Genomic DNA, 25,979 nt, shown 5'->3' on the forward strand with positions numbered 1-25,979 from the left:
GGACTTAGGGACTTCCTGGTGGTCCAGTGGTTGAGAATCTGTGCTCCCACTGCAGGGGGCATGGGTTTGATCTCGGGGAACTGAGACCCTGCATGTCATTCAGTTTGGTCAAAAAAAAAAAAAAAGTTAAAAAAAAAGAATGTATATATATGTATAACTGAGTCACTTTGCTATACAGTAGAAACTGGCACAACATTGTAAATCAACTATACTTCAATTAAAAAAAAGTCTATATTAGTCCCTTCCTCCAGAGGTATTATTGCTCACTGCCAGAGCTGCCCCTAGCTGTACCTGAAAAAGTGCCAGAAAGATTAACCATGCAGGCAGGTGGGACCACAGACCTGCAAATGGATGGAGCTGGGGAAGAACCGAGGGAAGGGAAAATGGGATGCCGGAGAGTAAAATGGAATTCAGTTCAATGAAAACAAATTTGATTTTGGCCAAACAAAAACAAAACTACCTTTTAATGTTTCATGTGAAGCAGCCCATAAAAAAAACCATCAACTACTACAAAACAGAGATGACCAGCAGGAACACCTTGATGTAATTCTGCAAGTATGAACTGAGTGCCTTCCATGTGTCAGAGTCTGTGCGAGGCACCGGGCCAGGAATATGTGACTCCAGACAGCTGCTGGGAAGTACACGTGGGAGGAAGGGAAGAGAGAGGGTGTCAGCTAGAGACACAAGGAAAAGCCTCCTTCAGTTAGGAAAACACCTAACCTTGAACAGGGGCTGAGGCTGAGAGGAGCAGAGGATGCCGGTTGTGTTTGCTTGTGAACTGGGGCTTCAGGGAAGTGTTGGGGAGCAGGAAGTCCATTCTGGCTTCTCAGACTGGGTAGTGACAGCTTTAGCTAGAAGAGAGGGATCACCCTCCCCCATCCTGGCTGGGACTTGAGTTTGGCAGAGCAGGGAAAAGCAAGGCAACACCTATCCCGAGGGCTTTATCAAAATTCCACTCCAGTCAATGCAGAATCTGCCTGAGCCAAGAAGGGGAAAGAAAGTTCAGGCCGTGCTCCCCCAAATTCAGATTCTGCAAATCTGGGTTGTATTTGCAGGTATGAAAGATGAGGGGTAGTCTGAGATCAGACATTTAAATTTTTCAACAGGCCCTCAAATGATTCTGGTGCAAGTGGGTGGAAAGTGGAGTGATGTTTCTTAAACTAGGGTTGGAGAAACACTGCCTAAGGGGAACTTCATCTAATCCTCTTTTACAGATTGTCTTCTAGTAAACAAGTCTCACCTAAATCCTTTCTGCTGCTGCTGTAATCACCACACCCTGCCTGCCTCTTTTGGTCAGAAATAAAATGTTTGATAAACTTTTTAAAATTTCTGCTGGGTTGGGCTTCCTAGGTGGTGCAGTGGTTAAGAATCCACCTGCCAATGCAGAGGTCACGGGTTCGATCCCAGCTCCAGGAAGATCCCACAAGAAAAAAAAAAAATTATCCTGGGTATAGGCTGGTAAAAACAAGGCATCCCAGGGAGTTAAGTAAACTTTGAGCTCATCATTATTTCTGCTTTATTCCTTGCTACCCTGGATGGTGCCTTGCACTGTAAACACTGAATTCAGAGGAAATTCTGGGTCACCCATGCAAGGGAAGAAAGTTAGTTGTTCCAGGAGATAGGAGCTCTAATCTTTTGTTTATTTATGCAAAGTATATTTATACCAAGTTGGCACGTATGTGGAACAACTGGAACTCTCATATACTGCTGGTGGGAATGTTAAATGGTACAAGCACTTTGGGAAAAGAGTTTGGCAGTTTCTTGTAAAATTAAAACATAGCCTTACCATGTGATCCAGCAATTCCACTACTTAAGTACTAATCCAAGAGAAATAAAACGATATGTCCTCCCAAAAGGCTTGTACAGAATGGTCATAGCAGTTTTATCTATATTAGTGAAAAACTGGAATCAATTTTATCAACACAAATTGTGGTACATCCATTCAATGGAAAGCTACTAGGCCATAACACGGAATATGTCACTGATATGATCAGTACCAAAGGTGAACGTCAAAACCGTCATGCTGAGTGAAAGAAGCTGGACACAGAAGTTGACATCCTGTATGATTCCACTTATGTGAAATTTCACTCTGCAGTATGCAAAGGATAATATGGGCTGCCAGGAGCAGGGGTGAGGGGTGTAGATTGGGAAAAGAATGATTGAAACTCTCTGTATCTTGATTGTAGTCATAGTTACAGATGTCAAAATTGTACTGTGCACTTAAAATGGCTGCTTTGTAAATTATGCTTCAATAAATTAAAAAAAATAGGGTAAAAAAGAAAAAATATATGATGCTATAGATGACAACCAATAAGGCATACAAAGCAATCAGCAAGTATAAAAATCTGACTTATGATTCTCTCATCAGTACATTGTGTTTAGGTCAGGAGCAGAAGGAGAAATAAGGATTCTTTATCTTTTTCTTTCTGCTTACAAAAATAACCCACTTGTAAGAAGTGAAAGGATTTTCAGAGTGGCCAACATTTCAGAGGACACCACTGGAAATGGATTATTCTTCCAGTTTATTTCTAAGCCTATTCTAACATATTATTATAGAATTATAGAATCCTGTTAACATTATTATAGAATCCTATTAACATACTTCACTTTTCAACTTTCTTCTTCATAAAACAATATATTTCCTGTATCTTTTCATACTTAATTCTTTTTGTTTTTTGTATAGTTCCAATGAAATATAATTTATCTAACTTGTCTCCTTTTGAGGGAACATTTGTTGCTATTTTTCATTTCTTTTTCTTTTTTGGGCGCAGCGCAGCATGGGGGTTCTTAGTTCTGCAGCCAAGGATTGAACCCATGCTCCCCCTGCAGTGGAAGTGCAGAGTCTTAACCACTGGACCGCCACAGAAGCCCATTTGTTTTTCATTCCTGAAAACAGTAATAGCCATCCTTGTAATTACACAGCATGAGGAATCCTATACGTAAGTTGGTTTCCTAGAAGTTTCTTGGTCAAGTTGTTTGGTCAAAAAGCATAACAGTTTCAAGGAGGGGAAAAATGATTCCGTTTCTGTTGCTGTGGCTGCAGGTTATGTGTGTGGGGGTGGGGCAAAGGAGGGAAAGAGAGAGATCCTCAAGGACTCAGGTTCTTATAATGCTTTCTTTATCAGACAAAATTATTAATTACAAGACAAAACCCCAACTCTGGCTGATTTAGTGGAAATGGATTTTTGTTGAAAGGACTCTGTTTAGTTCACAGGATTGGGGGGACGTTTTGTCATAAATTGAATAACATTTTGTGGATCAGTTTGAGACTGGAATCACCACTGTAACACTGCTGCTATGGGAAACTCTGTTTCAAAGTTCAGAAACCTGTTTACAAATAACCGGAATTCACTGCAGGCGTAGACTACACCTCATTAATTGTTGTGACCCAGAGACTGGGTGGACTCTCACTGTGGGGGTTGGGTGGTCTTATTACTCCTTAACTGTTCTGTTTCACCCCCACGTGCGTGTACTTATTCAATTCTGATGCTAACCATGTGGAGTTAGCTCCTGACTCCAAAGGTGTAGGGGCTCACTCCCTGTGATATAGTGATACAGAAAGAAATAAATACTTGGTCTTTGTCCTAGTGCCTGGCCTAAGAGCTTCTAAAACCCTTGGGAAATTCCCTGTTAGTGGTAAGAAGAGTTTCTCGTCGCTCATTATAAGCTCTTTTCAACCACACCTGAGTTTATACTAATGAGGTGACCCTTGCTGGGTCTCTAGATAGCGTGAGGATGGGGGCTGGTTACCACATGAACCAACAATGTGATTAAAGCGTTGGAATTTTTAGTCTCACCCAACGTCCACCTCCCCAAGGGGGGAGGGGGCTGGAGGTTGAGTTCATCACAAATGGCCACAATGATTTAATCAACTATGCCTGTGTAATGGAGCCTCCATGAAAACCCCTAAACTGTGGCCTTCAGAGAGCTTCCGTGTGTCAGAAGGGTGCCACACTTCAACTCCTGGGACAGTTACTCCTGTGCTTGGGACCCACCCAAACCTTGCCCTATGTACCTCTTAGGCTGGCTGATCAACTGTATCCTTAATAACACCCTGTGCGATAGCCCAGAAAACGTAAGGAAAGTGTTTCCCTGAGTTCTATGAGCCAATACAGCAAGTTATCAAATACGAGGAGGGAGTTGTGGGAACCTTCAGTTTATAGCTGGTTGGTCAGAAGCATGGTGACCAACTGGGCTTGTGACTGGCATCCAAAGTGGGGGCAGGGGAGGACCAGTGTACACATTTGTTGTCAGAAGTTAATTGCTGTGAGTGAAAAACAGATCTTACTAGTCCTCAACAAGATGGCCTTCATTGCAACTGCCAGCCACACTTCGGCGATCCCCAGAAGAACAACCATACTTCTGACCAACTGGCTACAAATTCAGGGTTTCCCATGTCTCCCTTAGGTTTGATAATTCACTAGCATGACCCACAGAACTTGGGAAAGCAATAGACTTACAATTACAGCTTTATTATAAAGGATAGAGATCAGGAAGGGCCAAATGAAGAGAAACACAGGATGTAGCCTTTCGGGGCAACACAGAGCTTTGGTGCCTTCTCTCAGCTGAGTCAGGGTGTGTCACACTCCAGGCACACAATAGTTTCACCAACCAGGAAACTCCCTCCAGCCTAAGTGCCCTGGAGGTTTTTTGTTTGTTTGTTTGTTTGTTTTTTGTTTATTGGCTGTGTTGGGTCTTTTTTTGCTGTGCACAGGTTTTCTTTTTAGTTGTGGTGAGTGGGGGCTACTCTTTGTTGTGGTGCACGGGCTCCTCATTGCCGTGGCTTCTCGTTGTGGAGAGCAGGGGCTCTAGGTGCGTGGGCTTCAGTAGTTGCAGCACATGGGCTCAATAGCCGTGCCTTACGGGGCTCTAAAGCGCAGGCTCAATAGTTGTGGCGCACGGGCTTAATTGCTCCTCAACATGTGGAATCTTCCTGGAGCAGGGAATCGAACCCATGTCCCCTGCATTGGCAGGCGGATTCTCAACCACTGCACCACCCAGGAAGCCTGCCCTGCAGTTTTTATTGAGGTTTTCTCACCAAAGGCAAGATAGATGAAATCACTGGTCATGTGATTGAACTGTCTCCAGTCCCCTCCCTTCCCTGGAGGTGGAAAAGTCTAAGCCTCTAATCCTGTGATTGGTCTTTCTGGGGAGCAACCCACCATACTGAAGCTATCTAGGGGCTCACTCTGAGTCACCTCATTAGCATAATATAGATACTCCAATTGCTCAGGAAATTCCAAGATTTTCTGTGCCAGGAAGCAGGCACAGAAAATCAGATACATTGTAGTCTTTATTGTACCACAGCAGTATCACACTCATTGCCATTACCAGTGTGCCTATCTCCCTGGTAAGCTTCTGGGAAGGCAGGCAGCTTGACCTGTTGTTTACCAATGAAGCTCCAGAATCTTATCTGGGGCCTGTTACATATGGCATCCTCCATAAATTTGCTGAGCAAATCAATGAGGCTGGTGCTGATGTAGTTCTGGACTTCAGGTATCGGTTATGCTGCATTCAAAAACAGCACTTTGTAGCCAACAGGGAACTTGGCTGAATAAATCAAGGCACATCATACAATGGAATCACTACTGAAAAAGTATGAAGATGCTCTAGATAGATGCGCTAATAATGAATAGATCTCCAAGGCAGAATGTGTAGTATTACAAAAAAAGTCAAGGTGCAGAACAATATAGAATGGTATGTTCTCTTCAACATACAATGAAAAGTGTTTAAATCCTAACTGTACAGCATAGTGAACACTTACTAATTAATACATCTGCGTTTACCACTTTGCAGATCAAGTTATAGAACGTTTCCGGGACTTGGAAATCTTTCCCGTATTTCCTTGCAGACCATACCCTCCCAATGAGAACCATTATTCTAACTTTTCTCACCTTAGATTAATTTTGCCTGATTTTGAGCTTTATATCTTTGGAATCAGAGAATATACTGCCTATTTAAACTAAGCATTCTATCCTGTTACAAATAAATAATGCTTTGTGACCTGCTTCTCCTGCTTACCACTATGTCATGAATGTCTTGCAATTACAATCTGCAAAAAAATCATGACTTTAAATTTCTGTATTGTAAATAATATGTTCTCTGCTATATTTAACTATCTTATTTTTTTTTTTTTAATTCATGAGGGAGGAGTTCAGAGAATCCACACAGGCAGCAAGTGGAGAAACTAGAACTCAAACCTGCGTGTCAGGCACTCACTTTTCCACTGAGAAAAGCAAAGTGCTCAAATATGGGCAGAGTCTTGCAGATGTCTTGCACGAGGGCATAATAATGGCAACAAGAATGACAAATATTAATGGCTCAGGACAAGAGAACAAATGCCATTACTTATCTTAATATATAAGGCATATTAGTAATGTTTGTACAGAATTATTCATGCAAATATTATTAGCCTGTGTCCGAGCAGCTGCTGTGCCCAAGCTAGGCTCGCAGCTCCTGTCTCTGCCCCTCCTTCCAGATGTGTATGGGTTGGGACTTCCAGGGACACGCCCCCGTGGAGCTCTGAGGAGCCAATCGGTGCGTTGAAGGCGGGGCTCTGGGAACGACAACGGTGCTGTCCAATGGGCAGAGAGTCGGGGCCGCCGCTGGCCAATAGGCGCGCTCCTCCGCGACGGTCGGAAGTGGTGAGGCGGCTCCGAGGGCCGTTGTTCGGCGCGGGGGCTGACTGAAGAGGCTCAGTGTCTGTAGCTGGCGGGTCGGCTTGGCGTTTCTGCTCTCGTACCAGGTGAGAGACGCGGTAGCCTCCTGGGGAGCCTCCTGCGGCCTCTAATTCGGGAGGGGGCCGGCATCCCGAGAGCGGGGTGTGTGGGCGAGGGGCCTCTGGGCCCGGGGGTCGCGGGGGCTTCTCGTAAGGAGACGCCGCGGCGTCTCCCGTGGCCAGTGGGGGAGGCCGTATTTTCTCCTCTGGGAACCGGAGCCTCGACAGCCCCCCGGCGGCACCGCCCCTTCCAGGCCTTGGCCGCGGGAGCTGGGAGGCGGCCGTCTTTCGGAGCGCCACCGTGGGCACCGCGCCCCGGGCGGGGCTGGGCCCGAGCCCCGAGCCGCCAGCCTAAGGGGTCGCGGATGGCCTGGTGCAGGCTCTAGGCCGACGGACCCGGGTTCGAGTCCCCACTTGGAACAGCTGTGCGGCGGGTAACTGGTCTCCCTGGACTTCCTCTTTCGAAGTCGCTGAAATGGGGATGATGACTTTCACCTCGAAGGGTTGTGGTCAGGACGAAAAGATTGTACATGCAAAGCGTTTAGCAATCAGTAAACACACGGTAAATGGCAATCATTGTTTGTGAAGCTGGTGCCCTCTCCACGCCCCATCTCGGACCCCCGCTGGGAGGGGGCAGTAGGAAACCGCCTTCTCCTGGGTGTGGACCCTGCGGTGGTGTCTCCACCCCCTCCGGCGGCACAGGGAAATCCCGGGGGGTGCTGGCTGACACCTAAGAGCGGCTCCTTCTAAGGTCTGAAGGAAACTTACTCTACCAAAGCGCCTCCATGCATTCGCTCATTTACTCCTCCCAGTGACTCTTTAAAGTATTGTCAGTTGTCTGCGTGAGGAATCTGAGGCCCAGGGAGGTTAAATCACATATCTGCTGAGTGGCAGAACCAGAATTGGCCCTCAGAGGGGCCAACTCCGAGCCGTGCGTGCCACCCCAACCCCCTTGCAGCTGGAAAACCGGACACTTCACTCATCTGAGGCTCTGGCCTTGGCCTAATGGGCTGGAATAATCCAAAGTAAATGCTGTTATTAAAGTTGCAAGGGTTTTGCTTTCTGCATTGACATCTTGCTGAGAAAGAAGGAAAAACTTTACAGTGGCGAAACCTGGCAGACACTATTTCAGCTAAGTGATCAAAGTTAGCATCATCGGTAATAATAAGGCTGTTGACGTCATGTGCTTTCTGATATAATGCACTGAAATGAACCCAACATCACGTCTATGGTATGTCTGTCAAAAATGTGTTAACATGAGAAAACATCAAATGAACCCAAATTGAAGGATATTCTACAGAATAACTAGCCAGTACATTTAACAAGGTTATGCAAGGATGAAAGACTGAAGGAATTCCCTGGTTGTCCAGTGGTTAGTGCTCCTTGCTTCCACTACAGCGGGCAGGGGTTTGATCCCTGGTCAGGGAATTATGATCCTGCATGCTGTGAGGTCAAAGGGGAAAAAAAAAAAGGTGAAAGACTGAAGAAATATCCCAGATCAAAGAAGATTAAAGAGAAATAATAACTAAATGCAATATGTGGCATGACTCTGGATTGCATCCTGAACCAGAGAAAGGGTATACTAGTGGCGTGATTTGTGAAATGAACTAATTGTAGATTAGTTTTTAGTATTGTGTTAGTGTTAGTTTCCTGCACTTGGTAATTTTACTATGGTTATTTTTATTTTTTTTAAAGTTTATTTATTTATTATTTTTTTGGGGGTACACCAAGTTCAATCATCTGTATTTATACACATATCCCTGTATTCCCTCCCTCCCTCGACTCCCCCCCACCCTCCCCGTCCCAGTCCTCTAAGGCATCATCCATCCTCGAGTTGAACTCCCTTTGTTATACAGCAACTTCCCACTGGCTATTTATTTTACAGTTGGTAGTATATATATGTCTGTGCTACTCTCTTACTTCCTCTCAGCTTCCCCTTCACCCCCCGCCCCCACTGTGGTTATTTATGATGTACTGGGTGAGAGGTATGTGGGAGTTCTTTGTGCTGTTTTTGCAAGTCAAATTATTTTAATATAAAAATTAAAAAATAAAAGGTAAAACCCAGGTGTGTCGGGTATTAAATAAAATGAACTGGTTTTGGTGACATTTTCTGTGCATTTTTTGTTTTGTTTTTGTGTTTTGTATGTCATTTTTTTTTTTCTTTAGGAACTTTTATTGAGATACAATTGTTGCATGTCATTCTTAAAGCAGAAATGAAGCTGAAAGATCATACTTCTTCCTTTGTTGTTTTCAGGAATAGCTAAAGATGGCTGAGTTTGTAGATGACCAGGACACTCGACTGTGTGACAACTGGTAAGAAATCTAAGAAATGTTATTGAAATGAGGACAGTTCTTTAAAGACTTGGTTTATTTATTGGCAGGTTGAAATTGGATCCATATAATATGTTTTGAAAATATAGGGGACTAAAGCGTTTATTTTTAAATAAATTTATTTATTTTTGGCTGCATTGGGTCTTCGTTGCTGCACACTGGCTTTCTCTAGCTGTGGCGAGTGGGGGCTACTCTTCATTGCGGTGCTCAGGCTTCTCGTTGTGGCTTCTCTTATTGTGGAGCATGGGCTCTAGGCGTGCATGCTTCAGTAGTTGTGCATGGGCTTAGTTGCTCTGCGGCATGCGGGATTGTCCCAGACTGGAGCTGGAACCCCTGTCCCCTGTGTTGGCAGGTGGATTCCCGATCACTGCGCCACCAGGGAAGTCCCAGGACTAAAGCTTTTTTAACAATTTGGAATAAAGTTGCCTGTTTTAGAAATTTGACAAGATGGTGTGTTTAGGTAGCAAAGAGTAGTGGCTAGAGTGATAGGATGAAGCTTGGAGTCAGGGCTCTGGTTCTCACCATTAATTAGTTAATTAAAAAAAAAAATTAGTTAATAACTTTTGGCAAGTCACTTGGCTGCTTTGAAGTCTCACTTTTCTGACCTATAGGTAAGGGAATTTATTTTTTGTCTTCCTGAAAAAATATAAGTTTTTTACTTTAAAAAAAAATTATTTATTTATTTGGCTATGCTGGGTCTTAGCTGCAGCATGCAGGATCTTTAGTTGTGGCACGCGAACTCTTAGTTGCGGCATGTGGGATCCAGTTCCCTGACCAGAGATCGAACCTGGGTCCCCCTGCTTTGGGAACGTGGCATTAGCCACTGGACCACAAGGGAAGTCGCTGTTTTTTAAAAGATACTAAAAATATAATGAAATGTTTGGACTCCAGCAGTGGTTTTCAAAGTGTGTTGCAAGGATTTCCCTGAATGGCTACAGTGACTGTCTTAAGGTGGATTGGGAGCAAGGTTTAGTGTGAACTTGGCTCTACATGTACAACCAGAGCAGCTCAACTGTTTTTATAAAGGATTTTGCTGAAGGAGTGTTCCACTGCTTTAAAAAAAAAAAAAAAGAAAAAGGTCAAAGTCTTCCAGCAGTCCAATTTAATCATTGTCATTTCATGATTCCAGAACTGTTAGTGGAAAGACTGGGTACAGACTTGAATGTCAGGCTTTCTTATTTTGGTGTTTTTACCCACAAGAGTGACAAGAAAGAGCAACTCTTTCTTGCAGAAATGAAACTTACTGAGTGCAGCTAGTAATCAGCTGATTCCTGGTTGGGATTTCTCAAGAACTTGGTATTTCAGTGATGTACAAGTTCCCTTACTGAAAACAAAAGTAAAAAGCAAAGCAGAACTACCTGTGCTGTGATTAACCTAATACATTTTGGTAGGTGAGGGATGTTGGTAAGAAAATTTGACTCCGATTGTTGAAAGGTTGAGGCAGATTAAGATTTTTCTTTTTTTATTGCCTTTTTCTTTCTGCTCAGCTTCTCAGCAGCATTAGGGTATAATCAGAGCAACTGCTGGTCACAATATTCTTTCCCGCATGGAATTAAGATTTTATTTCTGTGAGGGTGTCTTGCCTTATAGGGTGTTTTGTTTTGTACTGTGCCACTATCACTTTTGCCATTTTAAAAACTATTGTAGCCTTGTTAAGGTTTTATGTGCACTGTTCTTGTTACAAAGTGTAGTAATCAATGATACAAATAATCACAAGAAAGCATGATTTTATAAGAAAACAGACATACTGGTTTTAACACCAGTTAAGATATTTTTATTTTATGAGTCCACTCCAATTTGAAGGAATCTCAAACCTAGGACAGTATATAAATAACTATGCTAAGGGAGTTTGAAAAAAAAAAAAGATGTTAATGGAAAGCCAGTGAAAACAAGGTTATTCAAAGCCAAAGCAATTTAAAGAAAAAAAAAAAGAGCAGATTAGCATGGAAAGCTGACTAAGCCAGCACAAACCTCTTTGTCTTTAGAGCCATATTCCTGTTGTTCCCTAAGAAAAGTTAAGGTACTCATCAAAATAAGAGGTGTGATTAAACCTGCTGGGCCAGTAAAAAAGAATATTGTTGTGATTGAAGATATTTTTTGCATGTTATCTGTTTTTTTTTTACTGTATTAGCTGATGGATGGGAGAGTTTGCGTCTAACGAACAGAAGCTTCAGTGTTAGAAGGGTTTGACTTTTTATTTTTGCATGGTTTGTTGTGTTTAGCATTTGGAAAGCTACTGGGGATTTTTCTGAAAGCCTTGGCTTGCCTTTCATTCATTTCTATCTAAAATGAAATTTCATCTCTAACTTGGCTAGGCCTTCCTTGGGGCTTTTAGCAGTTTTCTCTAGAATGGAATTGTGTTCTCACTTATCTCACTTAAAATATCTTGATTTTATCTGTAGGCAGGAAACAAGTATGTTGGTATTTTGTCTGGTTAGGACATTTGGTGGGACTACTTTGGCAGTTAAATTTAAAAAGAAAACAGAACCATCAGGCAGCTGTTTCATGTAATTGTTGCAAATACCTTTTATCTTTTTCTTTCAGGGTTTCTCCAGAGGTGAAAATGTGTAATAGTAAATGCTCTATGATCTTCCCTGACAGCTGCTTTGATTCTTATTTATATTATGGTCCTTAATATTTTTTAATTCTAAAATTTTAGTGGCATTGTGTATGTAGAAGCTCTAATAGATTATCCTGAATAGCCTTGTAAAATAAAAACTATAGACATTTTCTTGACTTCTGCTGTTAAAATTATTGTCAAAATTATGAAAAAGGGATCTAGAATCTCAGCACCATAAGCAGCTTTGCTTCTTGCATTTTGTTAGTGTACCATATGTAACTAGCTGTTCCCTTATAGTTTAGATTTTTTTTTTTCCAGTTTTTACCATTTTATGATTCTAATGAAAATCTTCATAATCCCAAGAGTGGAGTTACTGGGTCTTTAACATGTAATTCCAGGGTCTTAAGTGCTCTTTAAACATATAATTTTATGGTCCTAGAGATGCATTTGCAGACTGTTTAAAAGCAGTGGTTTTATACTACCACTAGCAATATATTAGAGTACGAGTTTCATAATATCTTTAATAGTGGGGTTTACTAATTTTAATATTTATTATTTTAATAGATTTAGATGATAACTTTTATTTATAACTCCTTCCACTATCTATTTTAATATTCTACAATTTTGAAAAACTTAGGCTGAATTAATTTAAAACCAGTGATTTCCTCAGACTGCTGGGAATTTTGGAGAAATAGGGGACATTAAATGTGTCAAAACATTGGTAGTTTCCCTCTTTATCCATCTGAGTTTTCTTCCCTTCTCTCACACTTGATTGTTATTCTGTGTCACCTTCCAGTTTTGGTATGAGAGCTGCCTTGATAGTTCTACCTTTGGATGAAAGTGAATTGCATTTTTTTGGTGTCTTGGTCTTTTAAATTGGGAGTATGACTATAGCTGGAGGCACATCAGTCATCCTACTTTGAAGTGTTTCTTAAACTGTGTGAAGATTAAAACTATAAAAGAGAAATAAGCTATTTACAACGTAATGCAGGAGATTTCTATAGTATTCAGCTTCAGAGGCAAAATGGGTCATTAAAGATTTGTTGTGTAACTCTATATCCTGTTCAGTATTTTATTTTCTGAAAATTTATTCTAAGTGGCATACTGACAGGCATGTTCTTTTTTTTAAAGCTTTTAAAATTTTATTTATTTATTTATTTATTTATTTATGGCTGCATTGAGTCTTTGTTGCTGCGTGCGAGCTTTCTCTAGTTGTAGCAGGTGGGGGCTACTCTTCGTTGTGGTGCATGGACTTCTCAGTGTGGTGGCTTCTCTTGCGTAGCACGGGATTCAGTAGTTGCAGCACACGTGCTCAGTAGTTGTGGCTCGCAGGCTCTAGAGTGCAGGCTCAGTAGTTGTGGTGCAATGGGCTTAGCATGTAGGATCTTCCTGGGGCAGGGATCCAACCCGTGTCCCCTGCAATGCCAGGTGGATTCTTAACCACTGTGCCACCAAGGAAGTCCCCAGGCACATTCTTTTAATGCATCCTTTAGTTAGGCTGTGAAATTGGAGCTTTCTAATGGTCATAACCAAATGAGTGAAAAAGGAAGGCCTTTGAATATTATGTGCCTCTAGTTTGAGTGTATGTGTACTCTGGGGGAACAGGTTCAGGATTTCATTTTTGTACATTTCTGCAGTGAAGTTTATACCAACGCAGCCAGAGAGCTTGTTCCCACTTAGTGTCCAGCCTGCTTTCAAAGATATGTGGGACATAAAGGAGGCAAGTTCTCCTTCCCTTACTGACTATCCCAAAGCAGGCATCTGTTCCTTTTGGTATGACTTTTAGTGGAATAAAATCTAATGAGCTGTCTGAGACTGTGAGTGAAAATAAATGGTACGCTGTTTTTTAAATAATCCTGGAGTGGATCATTGTGCTGTGGGGCATGGATGGTTTTGGAAAAGCCTAGCTCAGCTAGCTCTTCTTGGCATTTGACTTCATGTTGTTGGTTGTGATAAGCTCTGACATCTAGAAAGTGAGGCTGAGCTTTTAGAGGGTAGTGCATAGTACTGATAACTCACAGCGTTGCACAGAAGACTCAAAACCTCCCGGAGTTAGAAAAGCAGGGATAGTAACAGTCTTAACAGCTTATACACTAGATACTAAAGAGAAATAATGGAGACTAAAGATTGGACAGGACAGATTTCCATGTGATACCTCTGGGCATAGATATCAGTAATTCTTGCCTTTTTCTTCGATCTGTTTCTGTAGCAAAAAAGAAATTCCTGTGTTTAACTTCACCATCCATGAAATCCACTGTCAAAGGAACATTGGTATGTGTCCTATCTGCAAGGAACCATTTCCCAAATCTGACATGGAGACTCACATGGCTACAGAACACTGTCAGGTGAACCACCAAGTACTCAAATGTTCATAAATGGATTATACTTGCTATTGTGTAATAGCAAGTGAGCATGTTGTCACAAAGCCAACTTATCGACTCTTGCTTCTTACCCTAGGTGACCTGCAAATGTAACAAGAAGTTGGAGAAGAGGCAATTAAAGAAACATGAGGTTAGTTTCCCTGCACTAGGAAGGGAGTGAATTGCCATGGGGCCAATCCTATTCAGATTACAGAGCCACATGCAGAGCAGAAAGCCAGTCTTGTTGAGTCTTTGTTTTCCACCAGCTCCCTGCACACTGCCTCACAAAGCCTTCTTGAAACTGACTGCTGCCAGATTTGACTGCATGGCTGCTCTGCTTTATGCTCAAGCCTCAGAGTCTTTCTCTTTGGAATTGAGTCATTTCTTCTGGGGTTTGGCTGTTGGCAGGCTCACTTGAGTACTAAACCAAGCCTGGGATTGCCAGTGTGGTACGACCTCTTTAGCACACAGCCTGCCTTACATCTTGTAATTTCATTTTCGCATCTTGATCACTTGGATGACATGCTGTTTACACCCAAAGAAATTCTCAGCATTTGATGAGAGAGAACATAGTATCATTTGGGCCCTAGTTGAGATAAAACTGACTGTAGTTGAATGAGTGTGTGTGTGTGTGTGTGTGTGTGTGTGTGTTTATTTATTTATTTGGCTGCATTGAGTCTTAGTTGCAGCATGCACGTGGAACCTAGTTCCCCGACCAGGGATCGAACCTGGGCCGCCTGCATTGGGAGCATGGAGTCTTACCCACTGGACCACCAGGGAAGTCCCTATATATTTTTTTTTTCTTATTCTTTTTTTTGAATGAGATATTCACCAGTTAAAAAATCCCAGCAACTATTTAGTTGGTAGTCATGCAGGAGTGTGTATACATATGTAAAACTTTATCAAGGTATGTACTTAAGATTTGTGCATTTCATTCTGTGTACCTAAAAAAACTGTTAACTTATTGATTCATAATTTTAAAAGGTGATTCATATTCAATGTAGAAAGCTTGGACAATATAAAAAGAAAGCAAGAATCTCATGACCCCACAGCTCAGAGATAAACATCTCATAAATAATTTAGCACTCTTACTTTCATTATTTTTTCTAAGCATTTGACTTACGTTTTGCTAGTGCCTCGCCAACAAAAGGGAGGTTATGATTGTGGTTATATTAACCTCAATATGATTGGGGTTATATTAACAGTAATAATAAGTACTGCTTTCACTCTTAACATCTACTTGCTGCATAAAACAACCTCCAATCAACTGCCCCCGATTTCCTTTTTCTCTCAGTTATTTCTGGGAGTCATCTGGTGATACACCAATCATTATAAAGGTACAAGTACAAAGTATCTCCTAACATTCCTGCAAGTTAGGCTATGGCAGTTGTAGACCACGAATTAAGGAGTTTTTAAAAAATTCTTCTTTAAAAAAAAAGTTGATGTTTTATTTGCTATTCTTGTGAGTTACTAGCAATTTTTAGGGTTGTTAACAAAGTACTTTTATACATACTGGTATATGCCAGCAATTATTTGCTCTTTTGCTTTTGTGGCATTTATCTGCTAAAACTTTTTTTTAAAAAAACATCTTTCTGAATTGATATTATAGTTACATGGTATATAATTTTAAAGCCAAAAAAGCATATATGTAAAAATTGCCTCTATTTTCCACCCCTATTCCTAGGCCCTCTTTATCAGTTTCTTATTTTTTTTTGTAAGAGATATTCCATGCACATACAAACATGAAAAATGTGAAAAATGTTTGAAGTATTATTGAGAATAAAACTTGGGTTTAACTTGTATGAAAAGAAATTTGCTCTTTGACACAGTGGTTTTAAACTGTCTGAACTTTAGAAGTGATGTTGTATTAAAGTTCTGAGTTTAAGGTCCCAAGTTTTGGAACGTCTGTATCATAGTAACATTCCTTTCTATCTTTTTAAAGAAATAATTATTTAGTCTTTTAGTGACAATTTCAAATTAAGTATAAAAGTTTTGTCCTTCATCTGTTGAATACATTCACGTTCTCGGGGTCATCTTCATTGGTGATTCTTGACTTATTTGGCCAATTTAAAGTCAGTGCTGTATACAAATGTGCAGATGAGAAAAACCAATGTCTTTCTAAAGGACAATCCCTTTTCCTCATTGCCAGGTACTTAAAACAAATTGGAGTAGTAAGGGGAAATTGGTCTCGGGGAGCTTTGACAAGCGTATATGAACTGCTCTGCTTTTGCTCTTTGCCCTTGGGCTTCTCTGGCTGATTTTGGGTTACTTTGTAATGTGTGCAGAAAATGATGATAGGGTGGCTGAGTCAATAGATCCTTATAAGACTTTCTTTTCCTTTGTAGAACTTGGTGGCAGGACAAAGACGGAAGCGGTAACTCGTAAATACATAGAAAACATGGCAGGCAAAGCTAGGGTTGGAAGAGAATATTTTTGTAAACACTTTTACTTTCCTTGCGCTGTACTGAAACATGGCCTCTCTTATATTCGCATATTAACTGCCTTATTATTCTGTTCTGCAGGAGACTGAGTGTCCTTTACGGCTTGCACTTTGCCAGCACTGTGATTTGGAACTTTCTGTTCTCAAACTGAAGGACCATGAAGATTACTGTGGTGCCCGGACAGAGTTATGTGGCAATTGTGGGCGCAATGTCCTGGTGAAAGATCTAAAGACTCATCCTGAAGTCTGTGGGAGACATGTGGAGGAAAAGAGAGACGAGGTTGCCATGCCGCCTAATGCATACGATGAGTCTTGGGGTCAAGACGGGATCTGGATTGCATCCCAACTCAGACAAATTGAGGCTCTGGACCCACCCATGAGGCTCCCTCGAAGGCCCCTGAGAGCCTTTGAATCAGATCTTTTCCAAAGTAGAACCACTAACCGAAGGAGCATGACAGCCCAGTTTCCAATTCAAAATAATCTGTGTGAGTTGTGTTTGGGCTTAGAAAACTGGAATGGTAGCAGATCTTAGGGCACGTGGGAAAAGGGCTTTGAAGCCAAATAGATTTTAATTATAGAAACCTGATTGTAGTTGGGTAACATGAGGAATAATACTTAACTTTCCTATAGCTGGGAATAGCAGAACCTCTTTGTTATTGGCTTATTGTTGGATGACAGTTAGGGTTGACAGATGCCAGTGCTGTTACTAGCTGACATTTACTGAGTATACCCTAAGTGCTTAAAGGCATCTGCAAAGTGCTTTATGTGTATTAACTCATTTAGTTCTCACAACAGTTTTATGAGGGTAGGTAAGTGGTAGAGCTGGGATTTGAATTAAGGCAATTGGACCCCATGCTTTAAGCCATTCTGCTATAATGCAGAAAATACATGTAAAATGCTTAGCACAGTGCCTATCTCATAGTTACAGCTCATTAATATTGCTTATTAATAAAACTATTAGAATAATAATGAAGCCTTTTATCATGGCAAGCTTAATATCTGGAGTCCTGTGAGCACTGAAGGGCTAGGCTTCTTTTGTTCCTGCACAGATTCCTATAAACCTTGAATAATAATTTGCATGGACTCAAACTGGGGGATGGCAACATCTCTAACATTTCTTGAATACTGGTCGTTTTTTTTTTTTTTTTTTTCAGTGGAAGAACAAGAAAGGCAAGAAAGGAATAGAAGCCGACAGATCCCCAAAGAGGGTGGTGAAGACAGTGCAAACTTGGACTTCATGTTGGCCCTAAGTCTGCAAAATGAAGGCCAGGCCCCCAGCTTGGCAGAGCAGGACTTCTGGAGGGTCATATGTGAGGCAGACCAGTCCCATGAAGGTTCCAGTGCTCTGAATGACATAAGGGGTATGCTTATTTATTCTGCATTAGCCTCTGTCTACAGTTTCTTAAAGCCTTACACTAAACAATTTATATAAAATTGAAAGTTTTTCATGAGATAAAATTTCTTTATTTTGTTTATTTGCTTTTCCCAACTCTTTCACTCGTTCATTCATTCATTTATTCATCTATTTATTTGTTCATTCATTCATGCATACATGCTGTGCCAGGTCTTAGTTGTGGCAGGATCTTTAATTGCAGCATAAGAACTCTTAGTTGTGGCATGTGGGATCTAGTTCCCTGACCAGGGAATGAACCCGAGGCCCCTGCATTGGGAGCTCGGACTCTTAGCCACTGGACCACCAGCGAAGTCCCTATCATATCTTTAAACATGTTAAATATACTTATTTTTCTGTTGTGTCTGAAAATATACCTAAAGTCTGTTTTTTGCTATTTGTTGTTTCTACTGACTCTCACTTACAGTGGCTTGCTGCCTCCCTCTGCATGTGTTTGTTTTAAAATTAAGTTTTCTGATGTGTTCCTCTGAGGGTATTTATATATGCTTCTGGCAGGCACCTGGGGACACTACTGACTTGAATAATTTTAAATTAAGTTTTTAGCCTGGGCTTCTTAAAACCATAAATGTGAATTTATGTAAAAACATAAATGTAGATTCTCCACTCAAACCCATGTAAAGGCCAAACTCTGGTTACTGTTCCTTAATAGAGATTTTTCTGTCTTCTAGGTAGAGCCAAAACCTAGTTAGGCAAGTTTGTTTGCGTCCTCTCATTGTTCACCCTTCACTTGTTCAGTAATCTCACTGAGTCTGTTGTGTTTTGGGAATCCTGGGTTTTAAATTGCTCTTATTTATTGGGGTTGGCCAAAAAGTTCGTTTGGGTTTTTCGTAACATCTTACAGAAAAAACGTGAATGAACTTTTTGGCCATCCCAGTATTTATTTCTCACTTAAGTTACTTTTATTCAGCACCTTTTGTTTGTATTTTGTACTGGGAGGGTTTTTTTTTTCAGGATATTTGTCTGCCAGTAATATATGAGCCTCAGTTTCTTCATCTGTAAAATGAGGGTCGTGTGGATCTACTTCATACAGTTTTCCTGAGGATTAAAATAATGCACAAGAAGGCTTCTAGATTAGTGACTAGGGTTATGACATTTAAATTTCTTCCTTAATTGGAGTAGTGGGTAAACTACTACTTCACTGCTTCTTAGGAAATGGTGACAAGTAAATCTCTATTGTGGAAGTTTTTTGCTTAGGATTTGTCTCTTAAATGGTTTCAGCCCCACAAATTGCTACGTCTAAGAAATTGCAAAGGGAATCAGACTTTAATATCAGACCCCTCAAGGGGGATAAAAAGGTTGAATCCAGTTTGTTTTTGTTCGTTTCGAGTCTGACTGTGTGGCCTGATACCTAGGTGCAGCTGACGAGACCATGTTGCCTTGTGAATTTTGTGAGGAGCTCTACCCAGAGGAACTGCTGATTGACCATCAGGTGTGTTGTGAATTACTTGAGGGCTTTAAACTTTAAGGAGGAACCTGTGCAGGCCACACTGGTGTTGCAGGCCACATGAGGTCTTGAGCAAACTATTTTAATACAACTCCTGTGATAGGAATAGCAACTGTGTTTTTAACCCTGGAGTGACTGACTTGGCCTCATTCCCTGTTGGGCAAAGTAACGTTTATCTCAGCAGGCCCAGTTGCTGCCTCCATTCTGTGGTGAAAGTGTTCATCTCTACTGACGGTCTTGTAATCTGGTCTCATTTCATGCCACATTGAATGTATTGGAGTCGTACCGAAGTCCTTGCAGTTCCCGGGAGGGCCAGCAGTCTGTTTTGCACTTTTTCTGCCTGGAGATGTGTGGCCTTCTACCCCTGCCTCCTTAACACACCCAACAACACAGGACCCCCCCCCCCCCATAGACTTAGTTCAGACATGACTTTCAGGAAACCAGAGAAGGGTAGGCAAAGAAGTCCCACCTGTGTGCTCCCCAAAAGTCCTGTGCCCAATCTCTCTTAGCCTGTTACCCTGACACTGCGGTGTTGTCTGCACATCCCCTGTTGGTCTGCACTACTAGGCTGAGTTCCTTGAGGACAGGTTCTGGGTTTTCTTAGTTTCTGAATCTCTCCATACCAGATGTTTGAAAGGTGTCAGGTATTTTTTGAATGACTGAGAGTTCTTGCGGTATTTAGGAATGATTAGAGAATAGCCTTTGTGTTTGAAGAGTGGCTCCACTGGTGGAGGGAGCCGCTTTTCCCATCAGCACTCTTAGTCTCTGATTTGGTTTGGCCTAGCCTGGCACTTCCATAGCGATTAAGTTAGTCCCTGTGCTCTGGGTGGACCACACATTCCCCCCACAAGTGGAACAAGACAGCATGTGAATACATCTAGTATTTGGTTTGGTAGTAGCAAGAGAAAACCCATTAATAGGGATAACAGATAATTTTTGGGCCTCTCTTACTGTATGGCTGTGGGAAGAGTCTTGAATCTTTTCAAATTAATTTAAAAAAGAATACTTACATAAACACATTAAAAAAAAAATTAAAGCAGTACAAAAATGTTTAAATGAGTGTTCCGTGTTCCCCTGACCCTTTTTAGTCCCTCTCCCCAGTCTTAAGCATTATTAACATTTTGTGACTTCTAGAAAATATTTTCAGGATTTAGTTTGTTACTTAACCTCTGCTTTTTTTTTTCTTTTTTCTTTCTTTAACCTATGTTTTTTGGGACAGACAAGCTGTAACCCTTCATGTGCCTTACCTCCAATCAGTGTGGGCAACGCTTCTCCCAAAGGGGTGGAGGACCCTGATGTCATCTTCCAGAAGTTGATGCAGCAGGCTGCAAGCAACCACTTAGACTCTTTGATGGGCCTGAGCAGCTCACCTCCTGTGGAGGACAGCATCATCATCCCATGTGAATTCTGTGGGGTCCAGCTGGAAGAGGAGGTGCTGTTCCATCACCAGGTATGAGCCCTTGGAGGACCCGTCCACTTCTCCCATCCTGTTGATCCTCTGTGAGTGAACCTGGGGCTTTTCAAGCCTAGAATACCTCTTTGGCCTTTAAGTTGCGTGCCTACCTGATCTGGCTACTGGCTGTGTCCTTTTTTGTGAGCTGTCTGAGGTATACAGTACCTCAGGGCTTTGGACTTTCTCTGCCTTCTGGCAGTGGAAACTATCACATCACTAGCTGCGGCCCAAGGAGCCAGGTCTCCATTTAAGCAGGCATGGAGGACTTGCCAGAGGGTTTAAAGGAGAGTTTCCCAGAGCTCATTGACAATTTCCACTTTTGACCAGGTGGGTTCTTCCTGTTGAGGTGGCATTTGCATCTTGCATTCCAGGAGCCTGGGATCTAATTCAAGTTTTGCCCTTATGGTTGGCCTAGGACAGGTCCCATTTCCTCACTGGGAACATCTGTAAATGAAGGAGTTAGACTACATAATCTGAAGTCTTTTTTCAGCTTTTGCAGTCTAGGATTCCAGTGTCTTAGTGGAAAATACGTTTTCTGCCTCATCTTGTTTGTTGTGGGAGCTAACACTGAAGGTATTTCAGGGTCATTTCTGTAATCAATGCCATATAGCTGTTGCTAGAACACCACACAGTTCATTTCTGTAATAAAGACTTTGCATTTGGATCAAGCAGTGAATAAGTAGCTGCTTGTTGTCTCATAGGGGAGACTACAAAATAAGCAATGGTGCAAATACTCTACGGTCAAAATGTAGACATGCTTTTCTGGGCTCCTAAGGCCAGCCCTTCCTTCATCCCTGCACAAATCAGAGCGTGCTTCTGTCAGTGCTGGTAGGAATGATTGCTTTGTCCCAGTTGTGCTTCCTCTTAGTCCCAGGCCCTTCCTCTCAGTGGTTGTCAAAGTCATCCTGTCCCATTGACAACCCCCCCCCCCCCCGCCACCCTCCCTGTAAGGTGTTTTCACCTAACCTGCCGTTCCTTTCCTCCCACTGCTCCCTCTCCTAGGAATGACTCAGTCCAGAGGGACTAATTCTGGTTTTTCTTGTTAGGACCAGTGTGACCAACGCCCAGCCACAGCCAACAACCACGTGTCGGAGGGGATTCCTAGTAAGGATCTCCAGCCTCGAGAGACCTCACCAGAGCTGCCCAAGAGGCGTGTCAGACACCAGGGTATTAGCTAGGGCTGAGCCAAGGCTGTAGGTCTGCTGCTGCCTTGGGCCTGCTTCCCACTTCTCACCTACTACTCTAACGTGGGGTTCACCTGCATCCCAAATTAACAGGCACAGTACGAGCTCACTGGGGATTCCCTTGGGGTTAGTTGTGGTCCTGTGTTAGACTCAGCTATCTCAGGTGTAGGTTTATAGGGTAATGGCTTTGGGGACAGCCGTGAGATATGCTTAGCAGTAGTGCTTATTCAGCTGCTGGTGCCTGTTGGTACACTTAGTGGATGATTGGAAGATAATTTTCAGACCTTCCTGTGGCTGCCCTGGGCCCCTGCTTCTAGTTGAAATATGCTCAACTAGAGTAGGATGATCATCTTATTATCAGTATTCTTATTATGTGATAGCCTCACGACTAGGCAAGTAAACTGCTTTTGAAACCCAGTCGCTATTAGAAACCCAAAGCCAATGAGAAATGATTTTTCAAAGTTTGCTTGTGCAGCATTGTTGACTAGTTAGTGAGGACTTAGGTGGTAAGTGTACAGTGTGGATTAATCTTCCCAACCCTGTCCTGGAGTCATGGGTTTCAGCATCCGTTAGGGCGAGGCAGTCATCTTTTACCCAGAATCTTTTGTTCCTGCCCCGTATCCAGCACTAATAGCAAGAGCAACCTTTTCCCTAAAGCTTGTGCTCTTTTCTCGTCTCAGGAGACCTGTCTTCTGGTTACATGGATGATATCAAGCAGGAAATGGCTAAAGAGCCCACCTACCCGCTCCCTGCCAGCAGACCCACTGACAGTATGACGGCTACTTCTCACCGTCTGTCAGCATCCACGTCAGGCCCCAGACCTGGGTGTCAGCCCAGCCCTCCTCGCACTCTGAAGCTCAACAACTTAGACAGCCAGGGCATCCGGGGGCGCAGTCGAAACAGCCTTAATGGGGCCCTGGCTCCTGGGCATGTTCCAGGGGTTCCACTTCACCCTGCTCGAAGTCTCTATCCAGAAAACCTTGTGCCCTCTTTTCCCCGTGGGCCTTCAGGGAGATACGGAGCAAGGTAAGAATCAGTAGCCTGTCAGAAATAGAGACACAGATGTAGAGAACAAACATATGGACACCAAGTGGGGAAGGCGGATGGGGGATGGGGGGTTGGGGTGGGATGAATTGGGAGATTGGGATTGCCATATATACATTGCTAATAAGAAAAAAAATATCAAATTGTACACTTTAAACATATGCAGTTTATTGTATGTCCAAAAAAAAAACCCCTCAAAGAACTGACACTAATAAACTCCCAAAGGAAAAGGGCAGCTCTCATTCAAACTTAAGGGAACACACAAGGAACAGGCATTTTAATGAAAATCAGCAAAAAGGGGAAGCACCTAAAACAGACTTACAAAACTTTAGATATTGGAATTATTAGACACAATATAGATAACTATATTTAATAGTTTTTAAAGGATATTTTTAAAAGAAGCTTTAATATAAAAGCAGGAAAGAGAAAAATTTTTTAAAGTTCTCAAACTGAAAAATGTAATAATTGAAATAAAAAGTCAATAAACATAAATATTTAATAAAAAAAAAAAAAAGACTCAGTAGCCTGGGAGTGGAGCTTGTGGTAGCTCAGGAGAACGTAGAAGGGTGGACTTTGCCTGTGTCGTGGCCTGATTCAAAATGTTCTTTTGTTCTCTGTGGTTCTTTTTTTATTCATTATTTTATCTGCTACTGGAGAGCTGCTTCTGTCTGGTTCCAGTTGTTTCTATTCTGAGTTTTCTAACTTTTGCTCAGGGGCATCTTGGGAACTAGTTTCCGATCCTTCTCTTTCAGTGGTAGGAGCGAAGGCGGCAGAAACCCTCGAGTCACCCCCACAACCACCAGCTACCGCAGCAGAACTGCAAAGGTGAGTGGGATCCAGCCCATAATGCTCAGTGAGGACTCAGAAGGAGGTGGGCTGGAATGGTTCTTGAAGTCAGAGAAGCAGCTGGGTGTCAGGTCGATTGTGGCTGAAGGACTGTTCTTTTGGCTTTTTTAAAAAATTATTTATTTATTTTATTTATTGGCTGCGTTGGGTCTTCATTGCTGCACACAGGCTTTCTCTAGTTGCTGTGAACGGGGGCTTATTGTAGTGGCTTCTCTTGTTGCAGAGCACAGGCTCTAGGTGCCTGGGCTTCAATAGTTGTGGTACACGGGCTCAGTAGTTGTGGCTCACAGGCTCTAGAGCGGAGGCTCAGTAGTGTGGCACACAGGCCTAGTTGCTCCACGGCACGTGGAATCTTCCCAGAGCAGGGCTCGAACCCGTGTCCCCTTCATTGGCAGGTGGATTCTTAACCACTGCGCCACCTAGAAAGTCCTCTTTCGGCTTTTGATGAGGAGGTTTCCGTAGAAGCCTGACATTTCTGGTGCTCTTTAAGAGAATTTCTGCTTTCTTACTTTCTACGTAAACTTTGTGTTTTGTTGTTCAACAGGCAAAACCCCCCAAGCAGCAGGAAGCTGGAGATGCAGAGGAGGAAGAGGAGGAAGAGTAATGGTGTCTGCAGAGAACTGCATTGGTTCCATCTTCCCTGAACAACTTGCCGTGGTGCAGCCCCGCCCCTCGGACTTTGTGGGCAGGGGCGATCTTACAAATTTTAACTTTTTCTAGGTTATGGCCATTTTGTGTCTTGAGATTGTGCTGTGGGAGTTTGGGGGTTTATGGGAGGGTTATCAGGGAGGCTGTTGAGAATGTTTCAGCTTTAGCTGCTGCCTTTTGGCAGCACAGAAATGTAAGTTACTGCCTCTTGGCCCACCAGGGCTTCATCTTTTGACATACTGTCACTGCTGCTTCATGGTGCTTTGTGGTCCTGGTGGAAAGAGGGAGGGTTCTAGAAACCTGGTACCCACCAGTGAGCTGATGCTCTTCCCTGCGGTGGCCTAAATTTGGGAACTTTGGGATAAGCTCTCGTATGTACTGCCCATCCTCACTCTAGAATTTGGGCCTCTGGTGTGCGTGGAGGAGCTTTGGTAAAGTGTTCAGGCCAGTTGCAATATGTGTTAGGGAAAAGGTTTGGAGATAAGTTGAGCTACAGGTGAGTGGACTACGTATGGGCTTTGTTTTAATCTGCTTCTTTGGCATTTGGCATCACTGCCTTCTGTTTCTGATGGGGAGCACGGCTCCTTTGTCTTCACTGCCTTCTGTTGGAGAAGGCTGGGGGCTCCCTGTCCCCTCCAGGGCCGTGCTGGGCTCTGCCCTAATCAGGAGTGATGCCTAAGCTCATGGCTTGCTCTGAAAACCAAGTATCAGAGCCCCCTCCTCCTCTTTTTATTTTACTATTGTTATTATAATTATTAACATCCTTGTAATAGAAATAAAGTTTGTACTTGGAGTTCAGCTGAGTCTTGTGGTTCCTTCTGCATGCTCTTTGGAGACCTCAGGGAGACCAGAGTGGACTGGACTCAACTCTGAGGAATGGGGGAAAGTGAGCAGGGCTAAGCTTTCTCTGTGCTTCCTGGAACCCTAGTAGATCCAGCGTGATCCTTCTCAGAGAGTGCCAGGCATTCAAGGTATAGTTTTCTCTTTTACTGGAGTTGGAGGAACTGACAGGTGGCTGCAGTTCGGGGGATGATTTGGGGTGGGATGGGGGCTGCCTCCAACTGAAGAAAGAAAGGCTGATTCCTTAAAAGCCTCAATCCTGAGAGTTGTTGAGCTTTAGCAGAATTATCCATCACCCCTCAGCACCTCATATGTTGCACTGGACCATCTAGCATCTTGGTCATTTTGAGCTCATTTGTTCTGTCAACAGCCTTGTAGGGGTGGGAAAGGTAGGAAGAATTGCCCTAATTTCATATGTGGAAAGGAGTGACTTGCATAAGGCTATGCAGCTAATTCATGACAGCTGGGACTCAAATCTGGGTCTGAATTATAGTGAGAAAAAGAAAAAGGGGGACTTCTCTGATGGTCCAGTGGTTAAGAGTCCACACTTCCACTGCAGGGGGTGCAGGTTCCAAAAAAGGGAGCAAACCTAGGCTCACGGCTGTGAAATTCCTGAGTCCCAACCACTGGACCACCAGGGAATTCCCTCCTTCCCTCCCTCCCTCCCTCCTTCCTTCCCTGCCTCCTTCCTTCCTTCCCT

The 25,979-nt window shown here is 42.7% G+C and overlaps 1 protein-coding gene across 2 annotated transcripts; it reads left to right on the forward strand.

Annotated features, from left to right (window-relative positions):
* The first annotated feature begins 6,622 nt into the window (after positions 1-6,622).
* TRAFD1 (TRAF-type zinc finger domain containing 1) lies at positions 6,623-25,233 on the forward strand. 2 transcript variants are annotated; one of them, XM_057747147.1, is made up of 12 exons: positions 6,623-6,745; positions 8,973-9,031; positions 13,819-13,954; positions 14,067-14,120; positions 16,492-16,894; positions 17,564-17,770; positions 19,173-19,249; positions 20,484-20,714; positions 21,764-21,884; positions 22,582-22,927; positions 23,698-23,770; positions 24,336-25,233. In XM_057747147.1, the coding sequence occupies exons 2-12, from the start codon at positions 8,985-8,987 to the stop codon at positions 24,393-24,395; spliced, it is 1,755 nt and encodes a 584-aa protein (XP_057603130.1). In that variant the 5' UTR covers positions 6,623-6,745; positions 8,973-8,984; the 3' UTR covers positions 24,396-25,233. The 2 variants fall into 2 exon arrangements, with proteins under 2 accessions (XP_057603130.1, XP_057603131.1); XM_057747148.1 differs by having other exon boundaries at positions 6,643-6,745; positions 21,764-21,821.
* The last annotated feature ends 746 nt before the right edge of the window (positions 25,234-25,979 follow it).

The sequence above is a fragment of the Hippopotamus amphibius genome, chromosome 8 (assembly GCF_030028045.1).
Source record: "Hippopotamus amphibius kiboko isolate mHipAmp2 chromosome 8, mHipAmp2.hap2, whole genome shotgun sequence".
NCBI classification, from domain to species: domain Eukaryota; kingdom Metazoa; phylum Chordata; class Mammalia; order Artiodactyla; family Hippopotamidae; genus Hippopotamus; species Hippopotamus amphibius.